Source organism: Grus americana, chromosome 7 (genome assembly GCF_028858705.1).
Source record: "Grus americana isolate bGruAme1 chromosome 7, bGruAme1.mat, whole genome shotgun sequence".
NCBI lineage: Eukaryota > Metazoa > Chordata > Aves > Gruiformes > Gruidae > Grus > Grus americana.
Window position 1 is genome coordinate 15,148,703 of NC_072858.1, and position 27,583 is coordinate 15,176,285.

A 27,583-nucleotide genomic window follows, 5' to 3' on the forward strand; every position below is an offset into this window, starting at 1 on the left:
GCGGGGCCAGGCAATGGCGGCGTCCGTGCAGCTCCACGTGAGGGGGGCGGCCTGAGCGGCGCCGGGCCGGGGGGGGGGGGGCACGGGGAACGGGGGGCCGGGGGGAGCCGCGGGGCCGGCGCCCATGCGGATCGGCGGCGGCGCGGGCGGGTGCCGGGGCGGCTCGGGCAGGATGGCGGTGGTGCCCCTGCGACCCTGCAGAGCTGCCGGGCGCCTCCTGCCGCTGCTGTGCGGGGGCGTGAGGAGCAAGGGGGCCTCCCTGAGCCCCGGCGTGCCGGGCCGCCTCACCCAGCGGCGCTACAAGAAGGACGTGCTGCCCTCCCCCGAGGGGCCCGTGCCCTCCGTCTCCATCACCGAGATCCGCCAGTACCTGCGAGCCCAGGGCATCCCCTTCCACGATGGGTACAGCTGCCTGCACACCCCCAGCCTCTTCACCAACGGCCGGGAGGACCCGCCGCCACCGACGGCCGCCAGCGCCCCTTACACGCTTTTCATCGACAAGACGACGGGCAGCTTCCTGTGCACGGCCACCTTGGCCGAGGGCACCTGGCAGGACTTCCAGGCCAACGTGGAGCTGCGGCACCGTGGCATTCCCCCCCTCAGCTCGGAGGAGCCAGAGGAGGACACACAACGGGCTCGCGAGGATGCCCGTTGCATCTGGGACCGGGCGCTGCCGCTCTGGGAGCTGCTGGATGAGGATGAGACCAGCAAGACCAAGGCCATGTTCGGTATCTCCCTCGTGACCGATGCCACCCTGAAACGCTTCGGGGTGCGTTACCTGAGGACTGCCAAGTCCCTCGTCTTCCCGTGGTTCAGCCCCCGCGATGCCACCCTGAAGGGCCTGAAGCTCGTGAGGGTGGAGAAGAAGGGGGACGCGACAGCTTACATGGAAGAGACTTTACCCCGCTTTGACTCCTACCGCAATCTCTTTGGGCTGCCTCTGATAGGCCGCCGAGACACAGAGCTGGTCTTAACCGGGTGGGAGCTGGATGCCCTGGCCCTGCACCAAGCTACAGGGGTGGCCAGCCTGGCCCTACCGCGGGGGGCCACCTGCCTCCCCCCCGCCCTCCTCCCCTACCTGGAGCAGTTCAAGCGCATCACGCTGTGGCTGGGTGAGGACCTGCGCTCCTGGGAAGCCGCCAAGCTCTTTGCCCGCAAGCTGAACCTCAAGCGCTGCTCCCTGGTGCGCCCCGGTGACCTGCAGCCCCGGCCCTTGGAGGCTCTGAACCAGGGCCTGAACCTCACCAAGATCCTGCGTGCTGCCCTGCCCGCCAGCCACAAATCCATCGTCTCCTTCCGGCAGCTGCGTGAGGAGGTGTTCGGGGAGCTGGTCAACACCGAGCAGGTGGCTGGCATCAAGTGGGCGCGCTTCCCTGAGCTCAACAAGCTCCTCAAAGGGCACCGCAGAGGAGAGCTCACCATCTTCACAGGTGATGGGCAAATGGCTGGTGGACGGGGGGGAGCAGAGGGCTGAGGTTGTCGTGGCGGTGTGTGAGAGGCTGAGGCGCGTTCCCGGCTGTGGTGGGGCCAAGCACGCTGGCCTGAGGATGGGCTCCGTGCCTGGGGCAGCACAGGGACTTCCCCCTGCTCCCATCCTGTCTGAGCCCTCTCTGTGCCCACCTGCCGGTCACCCAGCGACCCGCTGGCTGCTGGAGGTGACACACGTGTGCCCGGACACACAGCTTGGCATGAGACACTTCTTGTTTATGGTGGTAGTGCTGCAGATGGGCCACTCTTAGTCTGCTCCCCGGCGCTTCCACTTCTAAACAACCCTTGGTGTGTTCAGGACAGGTCAGATCTCCCCCAGCTAATTCTTCCCATTGTCCTTGTGGCCAGGCCCGACGGGCAGTGGGAAGACGACCTTTATCAGCGAGTATGCGCTGGACCTGTGTATGCAGGGGGTGTGCACGCTGTGGGGCAGCTTCGAGATCAACAATGTCCGCTTAGCCAAGATCATGCTGACGCAGTTTGCCACCCAGCGCCTGGAGGACCAGCTGGAGCTGTATGACGAATGGGCCGACCGCTTCGAGGACCTCCCGCTCTACTTCATGACCTTCCATGGCCAGCAGAACATCAAGTATGGTTCCACACTTTCGTCCCTGGTGGTGTTTGCCTCTCATGGCGTGTGCTGCAAGGCCTTGGGGAGCCAGGGCTCTTCCCCTGCAGTGGGTCGCAGGTTTGGGGTTGGCAGGAGGCATGCTGGGGCTGATCAAGTCCCAGGATTGGCACATGGGGACTGCGTGGCTCAACTGGCTGTGTCCCTGCTGTTGTGGAGACTGTGACAGCCTCCTTCTGAGGTGAGGCTGAAGGGAGGGGACCTGTCCCTGTGCTAGGTGGCTGCTCTAAAACCAGCCTCTGGCCCTGGTAGGATGTGTCCCCTCACACCCTGCTCACCCGGCAGTGCTGCTGTTTGCTGAGGAGGAAGGACAGGCACCTCCAGCTCCTTTTATTCACCAAGTGCTGTGGCGCCTGCACGCATCCCCGTGCGCCCTGAGGGTCCCCGCAGGCTGGGGGTATTGTGGGATGGTGGGCGGGGGCTGCGTGGGGCTACCCCTATCCTGTGGCAGAGGAGATGTGGAGGTGGGACGTGACCAGGGCCTGGTGGTCAGTGGCCAGCTGCTGTCAGCACCAGCCTGCTGCCTTCCTGCTCTGCCTCTCCCTGTCCCTGTGCCTGGCTTAGCATCCTCATCCTCACTTCTGCTCATCCCTGTGTCTGATCCTGGTCTCCCCCCACCCAGGACGGTGATTGACACCATGCAGCACGCTGTCTACATGTATGACATCACCCATGTGGTTGTTGACAACCTCCAGTTCATGATGGGACACGAGCACCTCTCTGTGGACAGGTAACCCTTCTCCAAGCCACCCCCTCCTTCCTCCATCACCCTTGTTGCTGGAGCTGGCCCTGTTAGGTGTCACAGCGGGGGCTGGGGACACACGCTGGGTGTCCCCTTTAGTCCTGTCTGGCAGCCCTGTTTCATTGAGGGGTGATCACTGCCCTGGGGAGGAAGAGGTGGGAAAGGGTGAGCTGGTTTCCTGCAGTCCTTGTCGTGCCCCAGATCCCTGGGTGCTTCCTGCTGTGGGGCTGAACCTGGCAGCAGCTTGCAGTGCCCCGCACCAAGCAGTGCCAGCCGCTGACCCCGTTCTCGCTGCTGTGGCAGGCTCGCTGCCCAGGACTACATCGTTGGTGCCTTCCGCAAGTTCGCCACAGACAACACCTGCCACATCACACTGGTTATCCATCCCCGCAAGGAGGATGATGAGAAGGAGCTACAGACAGCCTCCATCTTTGGCTCCGCTAAGGTGAGCTGATCTGGGGGGGCCCTTCCTGTCCCTTGGGCACAGCGTGTTCCCAGGAAGGGGCTGGGATACATTGGTCAGCTGTCGCCAGCTCCCACCAACACCCTGGGTCATTGCTGGGGATCTGGAAAGTGCTATGAGGGGCAGGATGTCTCCAGGATTCCTGTGACAGGTGTGCTGTGACAGGATTCCTGCTGAAGATGTGCAGAGTCCCAATTTAGCCAGGCCTTGGTAGGGAGATGCAGATGGGGAGCAAACCCTTTGCCAGCTAAAGCTCTGTTGGCACTTTAGGTGCAGTTAATTAGTGCTTAGTGACTGTGAGTAGGAGATAGTATGAGATAATTAAAGGAGCCAGGGAGGGTGCAGGGATGGGCTCTCTGACTGCTCCAGTCTCTGCAGTGGTGGGCAGGAGGTGCTTTGTGAGCGTGCACGGCCCTCCCGTGCTCCCTCGCTTCCCCAGGGCGTGATGTAGCTTCAGCTCAAGCCTGTCTGCCTGGCGGGTCATTGTGATGTCCCAGGGGAGGACCAGGGGTTGGTGTCGGGGAGGTGATGGATTTGCCGTGGCCTGGGATGCCCCGTACCAGGGCTTGAAGGATCTGGGCAGACAGCCCATGAGCACCTCTGGGCCGTGTGACTCTGCATCCCCAGCACCCTCCTGGAGATGTTTTCCTCCCCCCAGGCTAGCCAGGAGGCCGACAACGTCCTCATCCTGCAGGACCGTAAGCTGATGACAGGGCCAGGGAAGCGCTACCTGCAGGTGTCCAAGAACCGCTTTGATGGGGACGTGGGCATCTTCCCCCTGGAGTTCAGCAAGGCCTCTCTCACCTTCTCATCCTCTGGCAAAAGCAAGGTCAAGCTGAAGAAGATGAAGGAGGAGAAGGCCTCTTTACCCAAGAAAATTCCGCAGGGAGGCTCGGGAGCCTCCAAGAAGCCGTGAGCCCAGCAGGTTCCTTCCTCAGTCTGTCAGGAGGGATGGGGACTGGTGCTGGGAGCATGGGGCTGGAGTATGCTAGCCCCTCTCCCCAGGAGCAGCAGCCACGCACCACTGTGGCCTTTTCTCCTCCTGCACAAAGAAGCCTCTTGGCTGCCAGCACGATGTCTCTGAGACGTGGGACCACTGAGAGGAGTGGGCTCGTGCCAGAGAAGAGCGGCCAGGGAAGGGTGCTTTGGCAAATGCTGGCTGCTCCATACTGGTGCTGAGTGCTGGGAGTACGGGGTCGGGGGGGGGAGTGGAGTCAGCATGGGCTGGGTGACGGGACAGTGACCTGCAGCCCTGGGACTTGGGGATCTTTGGACCTGAGGCAGGACGTTAAATTGTAGCTAAAATGGAGCCGAAATCCTGGGCTGTCACTGGTGGGGGGGACTGTGTGAGGGAACTGTAGAGGGACACAGGATGGGAACCCCCCCCGTCACGGTGGGGGTCTCTGGGTCCGATCCTGGCTCGTATGGAGCCAGCGAGGGGAAGGTGATGGAGGGAAGTGTGGGAGATTGTGAGTGGCTGTTGTCCCAGAGCTGTGCACTCTCTGTGGAACGTGGTGGGAGCTGGACCCCCATGGCATCACTGCTCGCGGTGGGTTGAAGGCCGTGCTGACGTCACCCTGCGCCGGTGGGTGAGACCTGGCGCTTGCTGGCTCTGCCCGCTTGGCTAACGCCTGACCCAGCCCCCTTTGCTCAGGGTCTCCCCTGGCCCCTTTCTCCGGGGGCATCACCAGCAGTAAAACCTCGGGGGGGAGCAGCCCTGCCTTGCTCTGCTGGGGCTGGGGGGGCGGCCACCCCCATGCCCTCTGGGCTGTGGGCAGCAAATACTGTGACCTGGCCAGTCCTTGCCGTGGTAGGACGAGTCCACGGCTGGATCTTGGTCTAATCCCTTTGGGGTTTTTCCCTTCCTAGTTTTAATAAAGCATAAATGTGAGTGCTGTTCCCATGCTGCTTTCCCTGAGACCGGGGGACCCTGGGCTTCGGGGGAGACCTTGGTTGGGGCAGGGGTGGCCCCCCAAGGAGTGGGGGCATGCGGTGCCAGAGGAAGTCCCTGCTGTGCAGAGCGTCCCGCCCCAGCCCTGGAACACGGATTATTACCAGCCTCCGCGCCGGGCATAGTTTTAACCTGAGCCATAATGAGGGGCCGGGGCGGGCGGATGGTACACACCCAGCCCCAGGTTTCTGGGGTGCATCGGCTCTTACAGAGAGCACCCTTGGGTGCTGCCGGCAGAGGTGTGAGCCCCCCTGGGGCAGGCTGGGGGCGATGGCAGGGGAGGGTCCCTGGGAAGCGGAGGTAAGGCGGCAGGATGGCGGGGCGAGCTAGGCCCCCAGCACAGCTGGATCAGGGTTTGCATGGGGGTGGGGGCTGTGGGTGTCCCCCCTCGGCCCAAGGGCCCTCTCCTGCTCCCTGGCCCCCGTTTCCCCCCAGTCTAGCCCAGGGCAGGTGCTGTCACAGGGCGTGGGAGCGGGGCAGTGGGAAAGCCCAGGACCCCCATCTCCCACCCATCCCTCTTTGGGGCTGGGAGGGGGTGATAGAGCTAGGCCTGGGGGGGAACCCTGGGTGATCCCAGACCCCGGGGGGGCAGGTGAGTACCCACGGCCTCCCAGGCTGCGGGTGGGTTGGCGTGGTTGATTTTTGCTCCCTTTTCCCCCAGTTAGAGAGCCAGGGGGTGGCAATAGCTGCAACATCTTGGGGGGGGGGTGGAGGGGTGATGTCAAACGAGGCAGAGCCCTCCAATCCCCTTGGCAGGGTGTTGGGCTCCCCAAATAATTTGGGAGGGCATATCCTCAGGGGTGACCTTTTTCCAGCGGGCCTGGGGCTGCTCCGGGGGATGGAGAGCCCTGAGGTTGGGGGTCTTGGCTGGTGCAACGAAGGGGACGACCTCCCCCTCTAGCCCGGGAATCCCCCGGAATGGATGTGACTGAAGCTGCGCCGGGCGAGGGTGACCCACGCGGGGGCTCCCCCGTATCCCCCTCCCCTTCCCGCTCGGGGGGCGTGGCCTCGCGGAGCGGGGGGCGGGGCCTGACTGGGAGGCGGGGCCTTAAGAGGGGCGGGGCTCTGCTCGCGAGGGCGTGGTTTTGTGCGGGGCGGGGCGGCGGGGCGCGGCGCGGCGCGGGAGGGCGGCAGCGGGGCCGCGGTGAGTGCGGGGGCCGGGGTCGGGGGGGTCCCGCGGGGCCGGGGGGGGTGCGGCGGCGCTGGGGGCGAGCCGGGGGGGCGGCTGAGGTGTGGGGGCCCCGGTAGGTGCTTCGGGGCGGGGGGGCGGGGGGTTTGGGGGCGCTTCGGGGGAGGTACCGGTGATTGGGGTGTTGTGGGGGCCGGGACCCCGGGGGCCACTTTGGGGGGGGTCTCGGGCGCTTTGGGGAACTGTGGGGCAGCGGCGACCCTGGGGCGCCGTGGGGCGCTTTGGGGGTATTTCAGGGGCACTTTGGGGGTGTCCTGGGGATGCAGAGGCCTAGGGGCTCCATGGGGCACTTTGGGGGGGTTGTGGGGCACTTTGGGGGTGCTTTAGGGGCACTCTGGGGGACCTGTGGCACAGTACAGGCCCAGGGGCCCCGTGGGGCACTTTAGGGATGTTTTGAAACACTTTGGGGGTGCTTTAGGGGCACTTCAGGGGAGCTGTGGGGCAACAGAAGCCCAGGGCCTCTGTGAGGCAATTTGGGGATGTTGTGGGGCACTTTGGGGGTGTTGTGGGGCAGTACAGGCCCCGGGGCTCCGTGGGGCACTTTGGGGGTGTCACAGGGAACTTTGTGAGTGTTTCAGGGCACGTTTGGGGAGCTGTGGGGCAGCAGGGGCCCAGGGGTGCCATGGGGCACTTACAGTCGGGCAGGCTGGAAGCACCATGGGGCAGGCTGGGTGCTGCGGGGCTCAGTGGGGCAGCACCGGGTGGGTGGGAGGGCAAGGGGGGGCTTGGGGCGAACAAGGGAGGAGGCATTGCCCAGGGAACCTCAGGATGGGGGGGGGGGCACAGCTAGGCATGGGGGGGCGTCCACCCCACGCGGGCCCGGTGTGTGGGGAGGGATGAGGGGCTGCTTCGCCCTGCCTTGGGGGGCCCTGAGCCACTGCCAAGGTGTGAGGGTTCCAGGGGCCCAAAGCACCCAGCGGCTCAGGCTGGGGGTCCATCCAAGCAGGGGCCGAGCCTTCCCTTGCTGTTTCAGGGTCGGAACGGTGGGATCCGGCTTTGCTGCAGTCTGGCCGGAGCGGCTGGTGGTGACGCCGCCCCAGTTGCTGACTGGTTTTACTGGGTGGCTGGAGGGAGGTGTCACAGGGCTCTGGCGGCTGGCCGGGTGGCTGCCCCCCATTCCCGGACACTTGACCCCTCGGGCAGTGGTGGGACGCTGTCAGCGGGCTGCAGGGGCTTGCGGGAGGGAGAAGATGGAGTCCTTTCCCACCACTTCCTAGCCCAGCCACCGAGCGTGGGGCCGCAGCAGTGGCAGTGTCCCCTCTGTGGCTGTGTGGGGACCCAGCTGTCCCCAGGGGCGTCCCTCTGACCCCCACATCCCAGGGGGGTTTTGCTGGGGTAGGGTGCTTCGCTTTGCCTGGCTGCAGCTGGGGGGGGGGACCAAGATGTCCCTTTGGGACAGGGACCCCCACGTCCCTGCCTGTTCCCTACTCCTGCTCCTTTGGCAGCATCAGGTTCCCACGGGGGGTCGTTGTCCCCACTCCTCCTGTGGTGGCCGCAGCCCTCCCTGGACACTGGGAGCAGCGTACCTGCCATCAGGCTCCCCTGCCACCCCCTGTGCCACGCTGGCATCGCCTGCCCTGGCCCTGCTGGCTGGGGGGCTTGGGCAGGGAGGGCCGTGGGGGGCACAGGGGCCCCTGCTGCCATTTGGCGCCCTCACCCCCTCCTCTGTCTCCTCCCCGCTTCAGGGACCAGTGGAACTGTGTTCACGGTGTGGGGACCTGAGCGGACCGGACGGATGGGCCGCGGCTGGCGAGGTGAGTGGAGCTGGGGGGGTCACCCACCTTCCCACCCAGGGGTGTCATGGGCACGATGTGAGGTCAGGGTGCCCGAGGATGGCACGTGCCAGTGGGGGTGACAGTTGGGGTGGGGGGGGTGACTGGCTTGCCGGCATCTCTCCCCTGCTTGCCCCCCCCCAGGCACTGGCAGGCGGATTGATTTCAGGTGACAGTTCGGCAGGCGAGACCATGCGGGCAGCGGCCCCCCCTGCCCGCGCCCTGTGCCAGCTGCAGCCATGTGCAAGATGCGATGAGGCAGCGGGGGACGGATCCGGCCCGTTGGCTGCCTCGCGTCACGCGGGCGTATGGTGTGGGTTGGGGCGGGGGGGCTGCAGCAGGGTACTAGCAGAGCCCCCTCCCCTGGCTGGAGGGAATCGTGCAGGGCAGGAATGAGGGGGCACCCATGAGTTGGGGCTGGGAAAGAACCTGGTGCCGCATCCTGCCTAGCAGCTGCCCCCTCAGTGCATTGAGCGGGGGATGCCTGGGACAGAGCCCCCTACCCTGTGCTGCTCCATGTTGGCTCCAACCCACCTGCCTGGTAACCCAGTAGCACTCCAGTGGTGGTCAGGGGAGAGGCCCCCTGTTCAGTCCTCTGGCAGCGGGGGTTTGGCAAGCAGATGGGCAGAGGCTGGTGGCTCTCTGGGGGACCCTGCGCCCCGCTGTGGATGGTTGGGGATGGGGGGCAGGGGAAGTAGCTCTCCCCAGTGTGTGGGGCTGCCCCCCACTCTCCGTGGGGGCTGTGCTGGCAGGTGCTGTGGGGCAGGCAGCGCCATGGGGCAGGCAGGCAGACGGGAGCCGGCTCTCCGTGGGCCTCTCGGGATTTGCCTCAGTGCTGGCACGCTTCCCGCGGTGGGGTCACATCGGGGCACGGTGGTGGGCAGGACTGCATCATGACTGCCCCATGGTGCCACTGGCACCCCACAGCCCCTGGCACCCCCGGGCTGCTCCCCCATGGTGCTGAGCCCGGCTTGGGGGGTGCCAGTGCCACCCTCCTAGCTAATCCTGGTTTTATTCTGGTTCATTTGACATCTTCTGCATGCTTCCGCTGGGGCCGGCCTGTGTCGATAAGATTGGGGGTGGCAGAGGGGGTTCAGGGGTGCCTGCTGCTCTGACACCCTGTCTCCCTTGCCTGCAGGCTGCCTGCGTGCTCCTGCCCGCCGGGGGCCCCCCCGCCATGGCCATCGTGCAGACACTGCCGGTGCCCCTCGAGGCTGCTGCTGAGGGGGCTGCACAGCTCCGTGGCACCACCTGCTCACCCCCTGCCACCATGGGCAGCGTCAGCAGCCTACTTCCCGGCCGGCCCCGCCACGACCATGCCGGCCAGCCCTGCGATGGGGGGCCACCCACCGCCTCCTTCCGCAAGCAGGAGGGGCTGCTCAGGGCCACCCCCCGGGACCCCCAGTCCCCTGAGGAGCCCCACACAGCCGTGCCCAGTGTCATCCATGCCTACGCCAATGGGGGCTTCTGCGGTGACTGGCTCAACGCCCCCTCTCCCACCAGCCCCTGCAGCGACTCGGATGAGCCCCACGATGACCGAGCCCCAAGCGGTCACCTCCGTGGGCCGCCCCCTAAGCTCGTCCCTGTCTCTGGCAAGCTGGAGGAGGTGAGGGGGGTGGCAGCAGGGAGGGTGGGTGCTGGGGTCTTGGCTTTGCTCCCCGTGCTCTGCTGGGACTGTCAGCTTGGGAATGTGATCTGGGACCATGTTTTTGGTGTCCCTGGGGATGTGGTGGTCTCTGTGCCCTTGATGTCCCCTCGTTCATGCCAAGGGTGTGTGTGGGAGCCCACCTGGGCACCCATGAATGGGAGACGGAGGGGATAGCGACCAGCTCTTGTCTCCTTTTGGGTGCAAAGGCATTGAGGCTGGGGGTGCCTCCCCATCACCACCCCAGGTAGCCCCTCGAGAGGGCGGCGGGTGCCCCCTTGGCCGCCCCCCCACTCTCCCCTCTTTCCCCGGCAGAATGTGGAGAAGACCCTGATCCGCCCCATGGCCTTCAAGCCAGTGGTGCCCAAGCTCCGGAACGCCCAGCCGGCCACACGCCCGGGGCTCTCGGAGAGCCAGGTGAGCCTCACCCACTTGCTGGGTGCCGAGAAGCCTGGCTCCCTGAGCTGCCACGCCAGCACCCTCTCGGACTCGGGGCGCAACTCCCTCTCCAGCCTGCCCACCTACAGCACAGGCTGCAGCCAGCACCCTGAGGCAGGTGCCCTGCCCGCCACCCCCCACGGTCCCCCCGACCCCACAGGGGGCTGCCGCCCCTCCAACTCGGACAGCGGGCGCTCGTCCTCCAGCAAGAGCACGGGCTCGCTGAGCGGCCGGGGCCGGCCCTCCTCGGAGAGCGGCTCCTGCGGGCGCTCGCCCCTGCCCGGCGAGGAGACCATGCTGGTGCGGGACCTGGAGGACAAGCTGCGGGAGAGGGAGGCCGAGCTGCGGCTCCTGCGCAACAGCCTGGATGAGAACGAGGTGGCCATCTGCCAGGTACACCCCTGGCATCCCCCTGTCCTGTCCCCTTCCCCCTCCCTGGGGCACTTTGTGTGGAAGTCCCTCCTGGGTGGGGGAGGCCCTTTGGGGACCCTTCTATGGGGATACTTTTTTCTGTGGGTCTGGGAATAGGGATTTTTCCCACTCGTGGGTGGTTCTATATAGTCCCTGGGGGACCCTGGTATTGTCTGGGGGGGGCAGTTGCACAGATTGGGATGCCTTGTTTTGGAGTGCCCTCTCTTGAATGCACCTGGAGCTTTTCCCCACTAGTGATGAGGCTGGGGGAGTCCTATAAATTTTGGGGGTGCTGACATGGGACCAGCACAAGGAGGGGGGACATCACTGCATTGCACCCCTTCTGCACCCCTCCACTGCTTGTGGGGGTGACATGCCGCCTCCCTCCCTGTGAGCAGGGTGTTCCCATCCCGGGGAGGGCAGCAGATGTGTGAGGGGTGCCATGCCACCCCCGCCCCCAGCACACCTTACCTCCCCAGGTGTACGAGGAGAAGCAGCGGCGCTGTGAGCAGGAGCTGGAGGGGCTGCGGCAGCGTTGTGCAGCCCAGGCGCGGCAGGCGGCCCAGGCAGCGCAGAGAGGGCAGCAAGTCCTGCAGCTCCAGGTGCTGCAGCTGCAGCAGGAGAAGAAGCAGCTGCAGGAGGACTTCGCCCAGCTGCTGCAGGAGCGGGAGCTGCTGGAGCGTCGCTGCGCCTCCTTCCAGCGTGAGCGCACCGAGCTGGCACCCCGACTGGAGGAGACCAAGTGGGAGGTGAGTCACCCGACGGCGTTGGGTGAGTCGGGGGGTGCAGGCTCCAGCTGGGAGGGATCCCGGCCAGCGCCTGAGCCTCGTCGTCCCTGCAGGTGTGCCAGAAGTCGGGGGAGATCTCGCTGTTGAAGCAGCAGCTGAAGGAGGCGCAGGCGGAGCTGGCGCAGCGGGGCGCTGAGCTGCTGGGGCTGCGGGCTCAGCTGCGGGAGGCGCGGGCCCAGCTGCAGGCAGGCGAGCGGCGGGCACAGGGGCTGCAGGAGGCTGCTCGCCTGAAGGCGCTGGAGCTGGAGGTCTGCGCCAACGAACTGCAGCGCCGAAAGAGCGAGGCCGACCTCTTCCGCGCCAAAGCTGGCCGGCTCGAGCAGGAGGTGGCAGGGTTGCGGGAAGCCGCCCGTGGGCGATGCCCCCCACCTGGCGAGGGGTGCCCCCCACCCGGCGAGGGGTGCCCCCAGCCCGACGAGGAACCCCGGGGCAGCACAGGGTTGCGGCGGCAGCTGGAGCGGCTGCGGGCAGAGGTGGCCCTGGAGCGGCAGCGTGGGCAGGAGCAGCGGGACGCCTTCGAGCAGGAACGCGGCACGTGGCAGGGTGAGAAGGAGCGGGTCATCCGCTACCAGAAGCAGCTGCAGTACAGCTACATCCAGATGTACCGCCGCAACCGGCGGCTCGAGCAGCGGCTCCAGCATCTCCGGCTCCAGGGAGAGGACACCCCGCCTGAGCCCTGCAACCCCCCCAGCCCCGACCCACCTTTCGAGGAGATCACAGCCACTGAGATCTGAGATGCTGCCAGCCCTCGCCCTGTGCTCAGAGGGTGGTGGGGGCCTCCAGCCCCTGGGATTTTGGGAGCCGTGGGGCTGTGGGGGATCCCTGGTCTCCTGGCTCTGCAGAGACTGCTGGCACTGGGAGGGGGCAGAGGGGACCGCAGGTGCTGCCCCCTCCCCAGCCATGGAGGTGTTGGGACAAGGATGTGTTGGCACCCACCGCAGCGGGGGGGGTACCTGTGAGAAATGGGGCCAGGTGGGTGCCGAGTCCCGGCCTCGGGGCCGCCCGGAGCTGGTTCCTGCTGATCCTCTTAGTGCCCAGGGGATTAGCGGCACTGGCTTCAGCCAGGGTCACCTTGGGCAGGGGGAGGGCTGGCTCGTCCCCTCCCTGTCGTCCCTGCTGGCACTGTCACCCAGCCACTTCCAGAGGGGATGGTGTGTGCCCTGTCCCTGCCCATGCCAGCCTCCCCACTGCCCCCCGTGTGCTTGTCAGGGGATTTGTTTCTGTGCCATTTTAAATAACTCTATTTTTATAGGACCTACCAAAACATATCACTCCCAGTTCACACCCTCCCTGTCTGTGCCCCCCTCACCCCTGCCGTGGGGCAGCTTGCCCTCAGTGCCTTTCCCATGCCCTTGCCCCCAGCATCCCTCTGTTTCCTCTAAAAAAAAAAAAAAAGCCTCGCCCATGCCCCTGTGATGCCCTGCCTGCCAGGGGAGAGGGGCACAGGGGGTGCCAGCTGGGGGCACCCCGGGGACACCCCTGGGGTGGGCAGAGGTGAGGGGCCCAGCTGGGTACCCAGGAGGAGTCAAACCAAAGGAAAAGCCTGGCCATGCCCAGCTCTGGCTTGGTCGCCCCCAGCTTCAGGGGGGAGAATTTTTGTACTTTATTTTGGTCGTGTCCCGTTCTCAGAGCCCGGCTCGCCCGTGTACCACCCGGAAATGCTGATTAAAAACAAGCACCTGGCTGTGGTTTTTTCCAGGGCTGTGTCCACGTGTCCGGAGCGGGGTCAGGGGCCGCGTGCCCCCCTCCTGCATCACCAGCATTGCCCCCCCCCCCCCCCTTGGATCCTGCTGTGGGCAGCTCCTCCATGCCTGTGGGGCGGCTCCGGCTCTCCCACTGTCTGGCTGTGCTGAGACTGGTCACAGCTCAGTGCAGGAGTGAGCCATCTGGCTCCTTCGGAGCATTGGATGGCTCTTTGGGGGGGGGTGTAGCATCACTCGGGGGAGGCTCTGGGCACCCATACCACCAGCTCCATGGGCTCCTTGGCTTTGTTGCGGTAGGCCTGGCGGATGATGTCCACAGCCCGCTGGTGGGTGACATTCTGCAGGCTCTCCCCATCCACTGACACCAGCTCCTGACCGGCCTGGCCCCCACAAGAGAAGACAGCGGGGTGAAGCGCAGCCGCTTTTGGGGTGCCAGGGGGCTGCTGCCAGCCCCCAGCAGGACTGTGGGATGGGGATGTCTGGATACCTGCCCACCCCCTGGGGTGCACTGGGTGCCCCCGAGGTCCCCCTGTACCTTGAGGACGCCACTGAGGAAGGCAGCTCCCCCAGGGAAGATCTTCTCGATCTTCACCACCGGCTGTGCCCTTGACTCAATGCCGCCGGAGATGCTGATCCCTGCAAGGGAGCCGTGAGACCCTGACACCCAGGTAGGCTGGGACCCCCCTCGCTCCCGGGTATGGCACCCCCTCCCCTGGGCAGCCCTGCCTCCATCCTGCCATTTTGGTGGGCCCTACACGGACGAGGGGCTGGGGCAGGCTCAGCTCCTCTTCTACCCTTCTAGTTTTGGATGAGTGCTCAGGGTTTTGCCCCCTGTTCCCTAAATGGGGTGCCCCTTGCCAAGGGGGTGCTGGTGCCAGGAAGAGGGTCCCCACCCCATCCCCACCCCACCCCTGGGGTCCCACCTGTGTGCCACCCACCTAACGAGTGCTTCAGCTTGGAGAGGGTGACGGTGAGCAGCTGATACTCCTCCTCTTCCTCCCTGCCAGCATCCCCAGGGCCATTGGTGGCTGCTCCAGCCCCCGCCTCACCCCCTGACCCCCCATAGAGAGGTGCGAGGGGGGGCTGTACCCGCCGGGGCTTCCCCACCACCTCAGCCCCTCCGTCGGGTGCTGACCCGGGGGGCTCCTTGCGCCAGGTGGGCCGGGGGCTGCGTGAGCGCCCACGGCCCTCGACCGTGGGGGGCTCGGCCAGCAGCCAGTTGGGGGGCCGGGGGCCAGCGGCAGGCGGGGGGTTGCTGGCGCAGGTGTAGGCATCCACTGGCACGTCGGGGAGCGGGGTGTAGGTGCGGGGGTGAAGCCGGCGGGGGCTGGGGGAGGCACGTGGCCAGGCCGGGCTTGCCTGCAGCCCCCCAGCTTCCTCTGGCTCCTGGGCCCCCGCCGGCTTCAGCAGGAACCCGCCCCGATAGTCTGCAACGAGAGGGGCTCAGGGATCCCTCCGGGACCCCAAAACCCTGTTCCCTGGGACCCCTGCCACCCAGGCATCCCCTGGGGGACCCCAAAGCCCTGTTCCCTGTGATCCCTGCCACCCAGGTTTCCCCCCAGAACCCCACTCACTGGGACCCCTGCCACCCAGGGACCTCCTTGGCGCCAAGGGCCCCAGATCCTCCTCCTCCAGGGACCCCCAGGCACCCCATCTCTCTCCAGGGACTCCAGATCCTCCTCCCCAAGACCCCTTGGCACCCGGGATCCACAGATCCTGCTACTCCAGGACCTCCCAGCACCCAAGGACACCAGACCCCCCCCCTCCTCTGGGACCCCCTGCACCGAGGCATCCCACCTCCCTTTCTCCTCCCCCAAATTGCCCCTGTACCCCCTCCACCCTGCACCCCCCACCCCTTTCTGGTGCCTCCCCCTGCACGGGGCAGCCCGGGGGCCAGGCAGACCCCATGGGGTGGCACTCACCAGGCACTGGTGTAATGAGGTGTCTCTTGGGGGGGACATCATGGTGGGCTGGGCGGAGGGCAGGTGAGCGCACTGCAGGCAGGGAGAGTTGCCGGTCACCCCCCGAGCTGTGCCCACCCCTGCCTGCTGCCCCCTGGACCAAGGTCCCTGTGGGGGGCCAGGGTCTACCTGAGCGGCTCTTCAGGGCATCGAAAGCTTCGAGCTCCAGGGGCATCACCATGCTGTCAAACCGGCCCAGGTCTGTGGGGGCCACCACGCTCCTGCCGGGGCAAAGAGGAGGGACAGGTTGTGGCAGGCTCTGGGATGGAGCGTGACCAGGGCCAAAGAGGTACACGAGGCTCCAGGTCCATCCCACCCAGCTGAGCAGTATACGGGGTACCCCCCAACAACACCCACCTCACATCCCGTAGCAGCAGGACCTTCTCAGGCCGGTCCAGGATGGCCAGCAGCGGCCGCACCAAATCCTCCACGCTGCCCTCGTGCAGGTACTGCGGGTGCAGGAGGGGTGTCAGCAGATGGGTGCCCCCCCCCCGTGCCTCAGTTAACCTCCCAGAGCTTAACGCGGGCACTCAGCGGTGGTTGTGGTGCCCCCCAGGATGCGGGAGCTGCCCGGGGATGAGCCCAGGGCACCGGCACTGCCCTGCCCGCACCCTGCCTGCAGCACCGTACCCGGGAGCAGTGGCGGAGCACGGCCGTCACCTCGTCTGGGCTGAGGAGGCGTGCAGCGGTGTCCTGGATGTGTGGGAGCCGGGCCTCAGGGTCGCTGCTGTTGGGCTGCAGGGCGGCGATGCCCGTGGGACCCAGGATGCTGGCACGCCGGCTTTTCTCTGGGGGATAACAGCAAGGAGGGGTGGCCAGTGGGGCAGGGACCGCCCCATGCACCCCACAAACACCCTCACACCCCCAACCCCACTGGCTTGCTCCATGCCAGAGTCAGACAGACACATGCAATGTGGAGCCAGGCGCATGCAGAGCCTGCCCTGCAGCCCCCCCACCGGGCACACGGGCACCCCCGTTACCCCGCTTCAGGCTCCGGATGACAAACTTCTGCACAGCGCCTATTGCAAGGGAGATGGAGAGGGGTGAGCACCGAGGGGGGCAGCAGCATCGCTGCTCATCGCCAAAATTGCATGCCCAGGGACCCCCTCCCCATGATGCCCCCCCATGCCAGGGATGCCACAACAGCTGTGGTGCCCATGGAAGGGGGGACTGGTCCCAGGTTGGGTCCCTCTCCACCCTGTCCCCCAGCCCGGTACCTCTGTCCCCATCAGGACGTCCTGGGGACTTGGTGCGTCCCTGGCGGTCGGAGGTGGGGGGCTCCTGGCTGGGGGGGGCCCAGCTCTGGCTGGTGGCACGGCCCCCCTTGAAGAAGAGGTTGACAAGAGTCTTGGAGCGATGCAGCCCTGGGGGGGCCCCCTGTGCCCCTTGTCCCTCTGGCTTTTCCTTCTTCCGTTTCTCCTCTGGGTGGAGGGGGGTGTTGGAGTGGTGGGGTCAGGGGATGGCACCCCAAATTGTGTTTGGGGTCTGGGAAGTGGCCTGGGCTGTGAACCTGGCGGGGGGGGCTACTGGGAGGCACTGACTGGAAGAGAGACCTGCTGCGGGGTGCAGGGGGTCTCCAGGGGCTGTGCGGCTGGGCTTTGGAGTGCCCTGCAAGCCCTGAGGACAGGACTGGGACTATGCAGGGCTATAGGAGGCCCAGGGCTGGTGGCCAGGTGTCCATATGGGGTGGGTGCTATAGGGTGCCTGGGTAGGGGCCTGGGACTCAGCTGTACTAGGTATGTGTGGGGCAGAGGCTATAGGATGCTGGAGTGGGGGATGGGCTCCATGTGGGGCAGGGGCTGAGCTATGGGATGCTCAGGGCTGGGGGTGCAGGGTTGGAGGGGGACCCCAGCCAGGGCTGAGTCCCACACGTGGGGCCATGCCCCAGTGCCTACCGGCGACGGTGAGGTCACTCTGGGAGCGCGTGATGGGCTGCCGGGGTCGGCTCAGCGCCAGCAGCAGTGCCGTCTTGGGTGAGTGGGCGAAGGTCCGACGCGGGTGGGTGCCGGGGGGCTCACGGGCACCCTGGCCCCGGATGGCCGTGTCCCGCAGCAGCTCGGGGGGTCGCACCGTGCGCCGCATCTCCGGCAGCCCCTCGGCGGCTGGCTCGGTCTGCATGGCCCGCTCAGCACGCTCCCGTGCCCAGCTCCGCCGTGGCCCATCCTCCGTGGAGATGGCCACGTCCACAGTGCGGGTGGGGGGCCCTGGGGTGGCCGTCCCCAGCGTGGCCATCCCCAGCCCATTCACCGCCCCTGGTGCCGGCCCCGAGGAGTAGGAGGAGATGGAGGAGCTGGTCTCTGATGCCTGAGACAGCTGCTGCAGCTGCCCGTTGGTCACTGCAAAGGCATGGCAAGGACACAGGGTGACACGCTGTGGGGCCACGGGGAGCTCCACATCCACCCTGAAACAGGGGACATGAGGACTTGTAGGGCCACGGGGACTGCAGGGCTGCTGGCCAGGGCATGGGGCTCTCCATGTCCCCTCCAAGGATGAGGGACAGGTGGGACCCTGCAAGGCCACGGGAACCGTGGGGATGCTGACCATGGCACAGGGAGCTTTGTGCCCCCTCCAAGACCTCGGGAACCCATGGCATGAAGACCTTCTCCCTCCCCACCGGGGCCAGATGCCCCTTGCATGGGAGTCCCAGCCCATCCGCGCCTCAGCCCAGTGTCCCTGCTGGTACCCGTGCGGCACTGCCCTTACAGCGACTGAGCCAGCAGTACTCGGCCACCATCTCCTTGTAAGCAGGGAACCGGCCGGTCTCCTAGGCACAGGGGGAGAGGATGTGGGGGTCAGTGTGCGCCGGCCGCCCTGGGCAAACCCGATCCAGTGCCAGCCATGAATAATGCATCCCCCTCCCACCTGCCTGAAACCCAACCAGCCGGTGGCCGCGCCAGCCCCACGGGCGCTGGGCCGAGCTGGGGCAGTGCCAGCACGGGGGACATGCTGACCCGCCGCCTCACCCGGGGGTCCTGCGGGGCCGGGCACAGGTACCTTGATGGTTAGCATGATGTGGGTCTGCCCCTTGAGCACCTCCACTGCCTTGCTATGGCTTATGTCTTCAAACTTGACTCCGTTGGCTGCAAGGACTTGGTCTCCCACCCGAATGCCGTTCTGCTCTGCCAGCCCCCCAGGGTCCACCCTAGGGCAGCAGAGGGGGTGCAGGATGGGGCTGAGCCCTCACCAGAGCCCTGCTCCTGCCCCACACCTCCGCCCGGGTGGCCCTGTGCGCCAGCACCCATGGTGGTGATGCCCCCAGACTTGTGAGGGTGGGGAGCTCAGCCAGGGAGGGGCAGCCGTACTTGGAGACGTAGATGCCAAGGCCGAACTCCCTGCCGCCGCGGATGTTGAAGCCCAGGCAGTAGTCATCGGAGGTGGTGTAGAGGTGGACAATGCGCCGCAGCCCATCCTCGGAGCCGCTCTCTGAAGGTGTTGAGCCGCTTTTCTCCACCACCAAGCGCCTGTTCACCACGTCCACCCTGGAGCACAGGCACAGTGTTGGGGAAGACTCAGGAGTCCGGCTCTCATTCTCCAGTAGGATGGGGACATTGGTGTCACCCAGCGTACAAGAGTGATGGGGATGGTGAGGATGGGGCTTGCATCCACCCTGCCTGCTCCAGACCTTCCTATCCCATCCTGTGCCCCACCTTGGGCTCTTCCCGCCTTCACTGGGGATCCCCAATGCCCCCACACCCTGGGGATCCCCCAGCATCCCCCACCAGGCCTCCCCACCGTGTCCTCCATGGAGCTGGGCTTTGGGATGTCGACATGGGGGACGCCCTGCTCACCATGCTGTCTTCTCCTTGGAGAATTTGATGCCTGGCACACGGCCCATCCGCCGGACCACCATGCGGAGGCGGTTGTTGCCAGTGAGGACCTTGACGGCACTGCTCATGGTGATGTTCTCCAGGCTCACGCTGTTCACCTCCGTGATCTTGTCACCAACACACAGCCCAGCCTGCTCTGCAAGGGGTACATGGCTCGGCTGGGCACCTGACCTGGCACCCATGCCTTTGGTTAGTGTCCCCTCCCTAAATGTGTCCCCAACCTGATCCAAACCCCATACAAACAGAGGTGGGGATGCCTGGCAATCGCACTGAGGCTGTGGCAGGCACGGGGGGGTTTGTCACCTCGCTGTGGCTTGGGGATGGAGCTCAGAGCCATCAGCATGGGGCTGCCCACTCTTGTCCCCTGCCCTTCTCCGTGGGAACCCTGAAAACCCCATGGCCAGAGGTGGCAGGGAGCAAATGGTGGCTGGCCACCATGATGGGTGGCATCATCACTGCGGCACCATGTCACTGGGAGCTCCCCAAGAGGGTCTTGCTGGCACGTGACTGTCCCCACTGGTATCCCTTGCCCTGTCCCACTTACCGGCAGCGCTGCCCTCCTCCACTTTGCTGACAAAGATGCCCAGCCCATGCTCGGAGCCACCACGGACGCTGAAGCCCAGCTTGCCGTCCACGCTCTTCTCCACCGTGATGGCATTGATGATGTCACTCTCGTTACTGCTGGCTGTGGGGACGGGGGATGGGATGTGTCACCCGGGCTGGGTGCGGGCAACTGGGGGGGGTGTCCTTCTTGCTGGGGATGTCCCCCGTCCCAGGACAAGCCTCCCTACCCCCAGCCCCAGGGAACCCAGGCTTCCGGGCCCACCCTGGGCATGCGGGTGGGCAGAGGGACAGGAGGGCACCCCACGCACCTTCGATGGGGGTGTTGATGAGGATGACGCGGCCCATGGGGGAGGCGGTGCGGCTGCCCCGGGTGGTCCCATTGAGCAGGCGGCTCTGCTTGCTGAGGAGGCAGCGGGGAGCCAGGCTGGCCTCGCTGCTGGAGCTCTGCGACCGGCTGCCCGCTGTCATCCCCGACAGCGCCATGTCCCAGCCCTGGGCCATGGCGGCACTGGGCACCCCAGTGTCCCAGCGTCCAGGTTGGGGCTGACCGTGTCCTCACAGGGCCGGGGCTGCCCGCCAGCCGGGGGGGGACATGGCATAGTCCAGCAGCACATGCCCAGGCTCGGACTCTGCTCCCTCTTAGCAGCGCGATGCCAGGGCCGGCTGGCGTGGGTGCTGGGTGCCGGCAGGACAGGTCCCAGGCGCAGTGGCACAACCTGGGGGGACAAGGAGCTTCGTGACCCCCGTTCCAGCCCTGTCCCCCCCCGTCCTATCGCGTCCCAGGGGCCAAACTGCTGCAGGGTCCTGGGTACCACCGTGGGGGCAGCAGGCACGGGCTGCCCTGCCCTCAGGCAAGGATGCTGGGGTGCAAAGGGGCCTTGCCTGGTAGCGTGAATCCAGAATATGGGGTGCAAAGGGGTTTAGCTAGCAGCGTAAATCCGGAAGGGCTCCGGGGAGGTGATGCAAGGACCTCAGCTTTACGCCGGAGAGCAGGTCCTGAACCCCCGGGCCCTCCCTGGGGAGGATCTGCAGCAAGAGCCGAGGAGAGCTCCCCCCCATCCGCCCCGGAGCCCCTCTGGATTTATGCCACCGGGAGCTGCCGTGGGGCAGGGGACGGACCCGCTGCCCCCCCGGGGATTTTCCAGACGTGGGTGAAACGCCACCACGGACCCCCCCGCTTCGTCCCCCGCTCGCCCCAGCCTGACCTCAATAAATAAGTGATGGCCCCAGCGAGGGGGACACGTCGGTGTCCCCGCCGTCTGCCAGCCGCCCACGGCGCCGCCCCCCCCCCGCTGTTCCCCCCCCCATTATCAGCCGGGGGTACCCCCTCCCCAAAAGGGCGCTGGGGACCCCCCTTCCACCGCCCCCCCCCGCCCCGTGCCCTCCTCACCTGTCCCCATGGTGCCACCTGCGAAAGAGACACCCGGCGGCGCGGGGGGGATGGAGAGGCCGGGGGGGGGCAGCACCGCCTCCCGCCCCCTCGCCCGCGGGGATTGGCTGCCCCTGCGGGACCGGCGCGGCCATCGGGCGCGGGAGTTGTCAATCAAGAGCGGCCAGGGCTGGCCTTGCGGCTGCGGGGGGGAGCCCTGTGTGTGTCCCCCACGGGCACGGCGTGGTGGGGCTCGGGGGGGCGCGTCTCCCCGCGGGGCTGCGTGGGGCGAGGGATGAGGTGCCCCCCCCGAGCCCCTCGTTAGCGCGGGGCACCCCGGGGGACACAGGGGAAACTGAGGCACGGCCAGGGTAGGGGGTGTACGTGTGTCCCGCTCACTCCGGTGATGCGAACCGGTGTCCCCCCGTGTCCCCCCTTCCCGGGGGGCATCGCCTCCACCCCGGGCTGGCCGTGATCCGCCGGCGGGGCTCGGTGCCGCCAGCGCGAACCCGACACCGCGGCGGTTTCAGGTGATGCGCGGAGGCCGGGGGGGCCGCGGGGGGGCTGCGACCGGGCGGCGGGGGCGGGGGTGTCCCCCCACTCCCACGGGGGGAGGCTCCGCGCCGCGCGCCGGGGCAGCACCTCCGGGGCACCCCGACACCGGGCGGGAGGGAAGCGCCTGGGTTAGGGGCTGGGGGGGTACGGCCGGTGTGGGGACACGCACCCACACACACACACACCCCATGCATCCACACGTCCACGACATGCGTGTTTATACTCCTGCGCACGCACGCGCCTGCAAGCCCAGCCGTGCGGCCCGTGCGCACACACTCACAGACACCCACGGAGCGCCGCTGCACGCGCGTTTACGCAACCCTGCTCGCACACACGCACACAGGCACAGCTGTGCACACGCGTGTGCCCACAAGCACCACTCTATGCACAAGCAGGCACACACTCGCACGCAGCCGCCGTGCTGAGACGCCGTGCCACGCGTGAACACAAATGCGACACGCGTGAGCACAACGTTACAAGCACAGGCACGCGTGGAACAGGCATCAACACCCCCGTGAAACCCCGGATACACACGGCTGGAACGGTGACACCCTTGTGCGCACAGCCACGCGCAGAAGCACGCACGTGAACACCCACGTGAAAACACACACGAACACCCGAGTGAGCGGAAGCCGACGGGCACACACACGCACGGACACAGACGCGCACGGGAGTGCTCACGCGCACACACATGCGAGCACACACGGGCACACCCACGTGATAACGCGCGCCCACGCTCGAGTACACCCGCGCACCCGCACCCACGCGCGCAATCAGTGGGGGGGTTAGACGCCGCGTGCGGCCTGGCACGTACCGCCCCCCCCGTAGCCGGCCCGGTCCCGCGTGGCCCCCGCCGCCCCCCGCGCTGCGCCGCCCGGCCTCCCCCCGCCGCGGGGCCGCCCCCCCCCGTGACGAGGCCGGACGTCAGCGCGCCGGGCGGGAGCGGGGCGGTGGCGGCGGCGCGGGCACGGCGGGCGCTGCCCGGGAAGCCGTGAGTGCGGGGGGCGCCCCTGGGCCGGGTCGTTGCGGGGGGAGGGGGGAGCGTGTCATGCGTGGGAGAGGGATGGGGAGAGGGATGCTCGGCCTGGGGTGGGGGAGCAGAGCCCCGCTTCTCGCGGGGAAGGGCGGGCGTGGAAATGGGGCTGTGCCCCGTGTGTCGGTGCTTTCCCGGGGGGATATTCCGCCTTCCTCGCCGCCCCCCCCTCCCCGTGGCTGGCAGCAGCTCTAGTCCCGAGGTGGTGAGTCGTGTCCTCCCACCCGTGGCCGGGGTGCCCTGCTGGGGGGGAGGGAGGCCCTAACCACTCCTGGTGGCTGGCGCAAGCAGGGTTGGGGGGACTCCCCCTGGCAGGTTGCAGGGTGAGGGGAGTGCAGTGGTGGGGTCACCCCACCCACGAGCTGTCCCTTCTGCTGGGTGGGCTTGGGGGTCCCCACTCAGCTCCATTGCAAAGGGGCTCCCTGTGTCCGTGTCCCCCATGTCCCCCCAGGCTGGGGGAGCTCCAGAGCTGCTCCAGCAGGGATGTGGGGGGGGACACACAGGCACCACATCCCAAATAATTGCCCCCCACCAGAAGATGCCACCGTCCCTCCCTGCCACCATCAACATCCGGGAGCCCCGCTGGGACCAGAGCACCTTCCAGGGCCGGGCCAAGCACTTCTTCATGGTGACCGACCCCCGGAACCTGCTGCTCTCGGGGACCACGCTGGAGGAGGCCCGCCGGGTGGTGGAAGAATACAGGTATTGGGGGGCTGTACCCCCAGCACCACTCCAGGACAGGATATGGCCTCGGGGCTGTTCCCCAGGAGCAGGAATGGGAGCAGTGCTGGCCAAAGCCAGCCTCCCAAATTGCCTGGCTGATCCCCAAGGCATCTCCCAGCTGTCCCACATGGGATGGGGGACCAGGTAGGGCATGGGTGCTGGCAGAGGGTCTCCTAATGGGTGCTGCCCTTACCTGGCAGGGCGGGCACGGTACCCCCAGGTCTAACGGAGGACCAGCTGTGGCGGGCAAAGTACATTTATGACTCGGCTTTCCATCCTGACACGGGCGAGAAGATGCTCCTCGTGGGACGCATGTCTGCCCAGGTCCCCATGAACATGACGATCACTGGTTGCATGTTGACCTTCTACAGGTAACTGTCCCCTGAGGGGGTTCTCCCCTGCCTGGGCACCCTCCTGGCCCTGAGCGAGGAGGGGACACATCCCGTACCCCGCAGCGCACCGATGCTGTAAGAGCACGTGTGGCCTCCCCTGGTGCCACCAGCACCCTCCTCTCTCTGGTAGGACCACGCCGGCCGTGCTGTTCTGGCAGTGGGTCAACCAGTCCTTCAACGCCATCGTCAACTACACCAACCGCAGCGGGGATGCACCCATCACCCCCACGTAAGCATCCCTCTGACCAGATCCTCAGGGCACCCAAAAATGCCAGGGGGGGGTGTGTAGGGGGTGTGCCTTGAACAGCTTCTTGAATACTGAGAGTCATGAAATGGGATGATGGGGACCTGGTGCAGCCAGAGATGGACACCAGTGGGGCTGTCAGGGCTGGTGGTAGAGCTGGGAGAGGATCCCAGGTGTCCTGCTGCTATTGAAGGTCATGCTGTCCCTTCCTTTGTGGGGGTGGTGGGATAAGGGGGACCCTGGATTATTGGTGTCACCTCCTTCTATCGCAGCCAGTTGGGGACAGCCTATGTGAGTGCGACCACGGGGGCAGTTGTCACAGCGCTGGGGCTCAAATCTCTCACCAAGGTAAGGTGGCCCTTGGCCATCACTGGCTGGGGCACCTGGACCCTCACGGTGGGGTCTCCCTGAGCTCTGAGCTGAGCAGGGTATTCACCCCATCACCTGGGGCAGGGGAGAAAATGGAGGGAAGGGGTTTCCTGGGGACACCCACACAAGGCAGCCCCTCTCCCCAGCAATGGCTCCAGAGGTGGCCTGTCCCTCCACCCCACTCCATCCCCAGCTGGATCTCTCCAGGCTTCTTTCACCCGTCAGCCTCCCTCTAAGGTTGGGAGTGGACATGGGACCCCCCCGTATCCCCTGGGCTGTGCAGCTTTCACGGGCTGGGAGTTGCAGGGGAGGAGAGAACCATTTTCCCCAGTGGGGCTGGGACACCCTAGGGGCTTGCAGGAAGATGGTGGCAGACCCGGGGACGGCCAGCTCTGCCCAGACCCTCTGCGTGACATGCTCCCTGCTTACCCCTCTAGCACTTGCCAGCCATCATCGGCCGGTACGTGCCTTTCGCAGCCGTGGCTGCTGCCAACTGCATCAACATCCCACTGATGAGGCAGAGGTGAGCCCCTGGGCTGGGGTGGGGTGCTTGGGCTCATGTTGGGGTTCACTAGGCACTGGTGGAGGATGGGGGGAGCAATGCCTTGGGCTTGCAGGGGACTTCCTTCCTGGTCCTGCTGGCATCCCTTACACTTTGGGGTTGGATTGAGGGTACAAGCACCTGGTTGCATCCCAACGGGTTATCGGTTAAGCCAGCTGTGAACTCCCCATCTCCCTCCAGCCCTGCTGAGGACCCACCCAAGTGTGAATGTGGGTCCAGCTGAGACCCGCCTGACCTATTACACAGACAGCGTATGGGGAATACAGGAGGACACCAACCTCCCTTGGAGATGTGCCCCTGTGCGGTGTCCCTGCCTTGTCCCTTGATCCCTCCACCCATGTTCCCTGGGGCCCCCCTCACCCCTTCTCTCCCTGCAGAGAGCTCAAGCTGGGGATCCCCGTCACGGATGAGAATGGGAACCGTCTAGGAGAGTCCACAGCTGCAGCGCAGAAGGCCATTTTCCAGGTGGTGGTGTCCCGCATCGGCATGGCAGCCCCTGCCATGGGTGAGTGTCCTCTCTTCCACCTGGGTCTGGGGGCTGCAGCCAGTCCCTGGCAGCGTGGGACAGGGTCCCATGGCTGGCGGGGGGCTGTGAGCACTGGGAGCTCATCTCCTTCCCCTCTGCCCCAGCCATCCCGCCAGTGATCATGAACGCCCTGGAGAAGAGAGCTTTCCTGAAGGTACTGCTGGTCCCGGGAGGGGAGGGTGGGCAGAGGGACACCCCCCTAGCTTGTCACAGTGCTGGCACCCCTCGGGGCTGGCACCCCATTGGCGAACAGACACCTTCCCACCCCATCTGCCCCACTGACGCGCAGCTTCTCCCTGTCCCCTGCAGCGGTACCCGTACCTGAACGCTCCTCTGCAGGTCGGCCTGGTGGGACTCTGGTAAGTCATCCGACGACGACGAGCATTGCCACCCTGGGCACAGACCGAGCCTGGGTAAGGGGGCAGTGCTGCTGGGGACTCTGCTTGGCAGGGGGGGCAAGAGCCACCCCAGAGCTCCTTTGGGGGGACGCTAGCACTCGGCTAGGCTGGTGTCCCCTAGGCAGGTGGGATGGAGTACGAGGTCCTGGGGCTGGGAGCTGTTTTGCTCCATCTTGATGTCTCTTAAGCCTGCCATGGGCTCTTGCTCAGCATTGCTGTTGCCCCACACTGATAGGGACAGGCTTTGCCCTACTTCAGGAGCCACATGCAGGGTCTTGAGCTTGGAGAGGGCATCTCCTTACCCCTTTCCTGGCTGAGCACCCGGCACAGCTCTGGGCTGCTTCCTTGGTGCTCTGGGGTCAGGCCACGGGTGGGAGCGGGTGATTTATGCAGCCCAGCTTCTCCTCTCTGTGTCTTTCCCTTGCAGCTTGGTGTTCGCAACCCCGCTGTGCTGCGCGCTCTTCCCGCAGAAAAGGTAAGGATGGGCATCTTGCACACATGTGTGGCTCCCATGGGGCAGGGCGGGAGGTGCAGGTGGGGGGTGCATGGGCTCCTTGTGCTCTCTGACTCCCAAGAGATGCTTTGGTTTCTTTGAGCGGTCAGAGGCTTGAAACTGTCTGCACACACATGTCCCTGTGCACACGCAGTGGCGCAGACCCAACGGTGCTGGGCTGTGGGGAAGGGGTGGTAGCAGGTGGTTTCCCAACTTGAGGCCACCAGTGAGTATCCCCTCTCCATCCTCTGCATCCGTGTCCCCTTGGTAGCTCGATGCCCGTGAGCCGTCTGGAGCCTGAAGTTCAAGCTCGGATCCGGGAGAAAGACCCACAGCTGGAGACCATCTACTTCAACAAAGGGCTCTGAACAGGGGTCCTGGGGCAGCTGAGATGCGTGCTGCGGAGCCACCAGGCCAGCGCATCGCTGAGCTTTGCCCCTCAGATCCCTTCGGGGCTGATGCCGCTTTCCCTTGGCTGTCGTGTGTCCGTAGGTTCCAGGCACTCAGCCCCGCTTCCCGGGATGCCTGCAGCCATGCAGCACTGCTCTGCGCCAAACCCTGTCCCCACACCTGGGCTTAGCCCTGCTCCGGGGACCTCCTGGCTGGCACCCCTGTGTGTTTCTCCTGTGCTCACCCTGCGTGTGCCCATAGCTGTGTGCAGTGCACGGGGGAGCGTAGGCAGTGGCACCAGGGACCTTGCGATGTGGGGTGGGGAAGAAAATGGTGCTCCTTAGCTCTAGGCAGACAATCATGGTGTTTGAGGGTTGAACCTGTCTGCAGGCACCCCACATTCCCCAGTGGTTCATCAGCTGGTGCCTGGGGATGGCAGAGCAGCTTTCGGAGAAGAAAACGCCCCGTACCCAAAATAGCCGTGGGTGAGTGATTTCAAGCGCACACAGCAGCTCAAACCCAGGAAGGGCTCTCCCAGCCCGGATGTGTGCTCTCAGCTCACCCTCTGCTCTCCTCTGGGCTGCTCCAGGGATTTAATCTGGCTTTCTGCTCCTTCCATCTCCAGAGCAAATGACACATTTTAATCCCAGCAGAGCGTCCCCCTTTTTATTCTCATTTTAATGCCATCTCTCTTCAGGGCTGGGCTCCCCCCAGGGGGTCACTCTACCCCTCCTGGAGTGCTTGCTTTCAGGTGGACCTTCTCAAATAGCTTTAAGTGCACTGTGGTTTCCTCTAGTTATTTTTGATATACATATAATGTACCTATATATACCAAATAATAAAGGCAGGTTGTTTATAATAAACCAAAAGCAAAGAGAAGCGTGTTGCTTGCCAGTTTGTGTATGGTGGAAAGGGACTGCCATCGGGGTCAGGATGGGAGCAGGAGGGACGGGCAGGTG

General features: G+C 65.9%; 4 protein-coding genes across 10 annotated transcripts; 3 read left to right on the forward strand and 1 right to left on the reverse strand.

The window, feature by feature from the left end:
* Positions 1 to 114: 114 nt before the first annotated feature.
* Positions 115 to 5,212, forward strand: TWNK (twinkle mtDNA helicase). Its single transcript, XM_054831362.1, has 5 exons — positions 115 to 1,430; positions 1,837 to 2,077; positions 2,739 to 2,846; positions 3,162 to 3,303; positions 3,980 to 5,212. The coding sequence occupies exons 1-5, from the start codon at positions 125 to 127 to the stop codon at positions 4,235 to 4,237; spliced, it is 2,055 nt and encodes a 684-aa protein (XP_054687337.1). The 5' UTR covers positions 115 to 124; the 3' UTR covers positions 4,238 to 5,212.
* A 96-nt stretch (positions 5,213 to 5,308) lies between these two features.
* On the forward strand, positions 5,309 to 13,199 carry LZTS2 (leucine zipper tumor suppressor 2). The gene is made up of 7 exons (XM_054831895.1): positions 5,309 to 5,438; positions 6,349 to 6,416; positions 8,147 to 8,215; positions 9,372 to 9,839; positions 10,194 to 10,709; positions 11,207 to 11,476; positions 11,569 to 13,199. Exons 1-7 carry the CDS (start codon positions 5,309 to 5,311, stop codon positions 12,247 to 12,249), a joined length of 2,202 nt encoding a protein of 733 aa, XP_054687870.1. The 3' UTR covers positions 12,250 to 13,199.
* PDZD7 (PDZ domain containing 7) lies at positions 13,118 to 22,358 on the reverse strand. 6 transcript variants are annotated; one of them, XM_054831350.1, is made up of 17 exons: positions 22,309 to 22,358; positions 19,879 to 20,286; positions 19,551 to 19,691; positions 18,968 to 19,172; positions 18,482 to 18,658; positions 18,174 to 18,321; positions 17,883 to 17,943; positions 17,075 to 17,515; positions 16,397 to 16,600; positions 16,160 to 16,198; positions 15,810 to 15,967; positions 15,537 to 15,628; positions 15,309 to 15,400; positions 15,141 to 15,212; positions 14,157 to 14,645; positions 13,754 to 13,854; positions 13,118 to 13,598 (listed from the first exon to the last, which is right to left on the reverse strand). In XM_054831350.1, the coding sequence occupies exons 2-17, from the start codon at positions 20,069 to 20,071 to the stop codon at positions 13,449 to 13,451; spliced, it is 2,763 nt and encodes a 920-aa protein (XP_054687325.1). In that variant the 5' UTR covers positions 20,072 to 20,286; positions 22,309 to 22,358; the 3' UTR covers positions 13,118 to 13,448. The 6 variants fall into 6 exon arrangements, with proteins under 6 accessions (XP_054687325.1, XP_054687329.1, XP_054687326.1 ...); XM_054831354.1 differs by lacking the exon at positions 22,309 to 22,358 and adding an exon at positions 20,961 to 21,463 and having other exon boundaries at positions 18,968 to 19,137; XM_054831351.1 differs by lacking the exon at positions 22,309 to 22,358 and adding an exon at positions 20,961 to 21,463 and having other exon boundaries at positions 18,968 to 19,142.
* A 10-nt stretch (positions 22,359 to 22,368) lies between these two features.
* Positions 22,369 to 27,500, forward strand: SFXN3 (sideroflexin 3). 2 transcript variants are annotated; one of them, XM_054831363.1, is made up of 11 exons: positions 22,369 to 22,485; positions 23,063 to 23,229; positions 23,451 to 23,621; positions 23,773 to 23,871; positions 24,159 to 24,234; positions 24,693 to 24,778; positions 25,195 to 25,322; positions 25,448 to 25,497; positions 25,653 to 25,702; positions 26,169 to 26,216; positions 26,506 to 27,500. In XM_054831363.1, the coding sequence occupies exons 2-11, from the start codon at positions 23,066 to 23,068 to the stop codon at positions 26,600 to 26,602; spliced, it is 969 nt and encodes a 322-aa protein (XP_054687338.1). In that variant the 5' UTR covers positions 22,369 to 22,485; positions 23,063 to 23,065; the 3' UTR covers positions 26,603 to 27,500. The 2 variants fall into 2 exon arrangements, with proteins under 2 accessions (XP_054687338.1, XP_054687339.1); XM_054831364.1 differs by having other exon boundaries at positions 22,427 to 22,485; positions 23,066 to 23,229.
* The last annotated feature ends 83 nt before the right edge of the window (positions 27,501 to 27,583 follow it).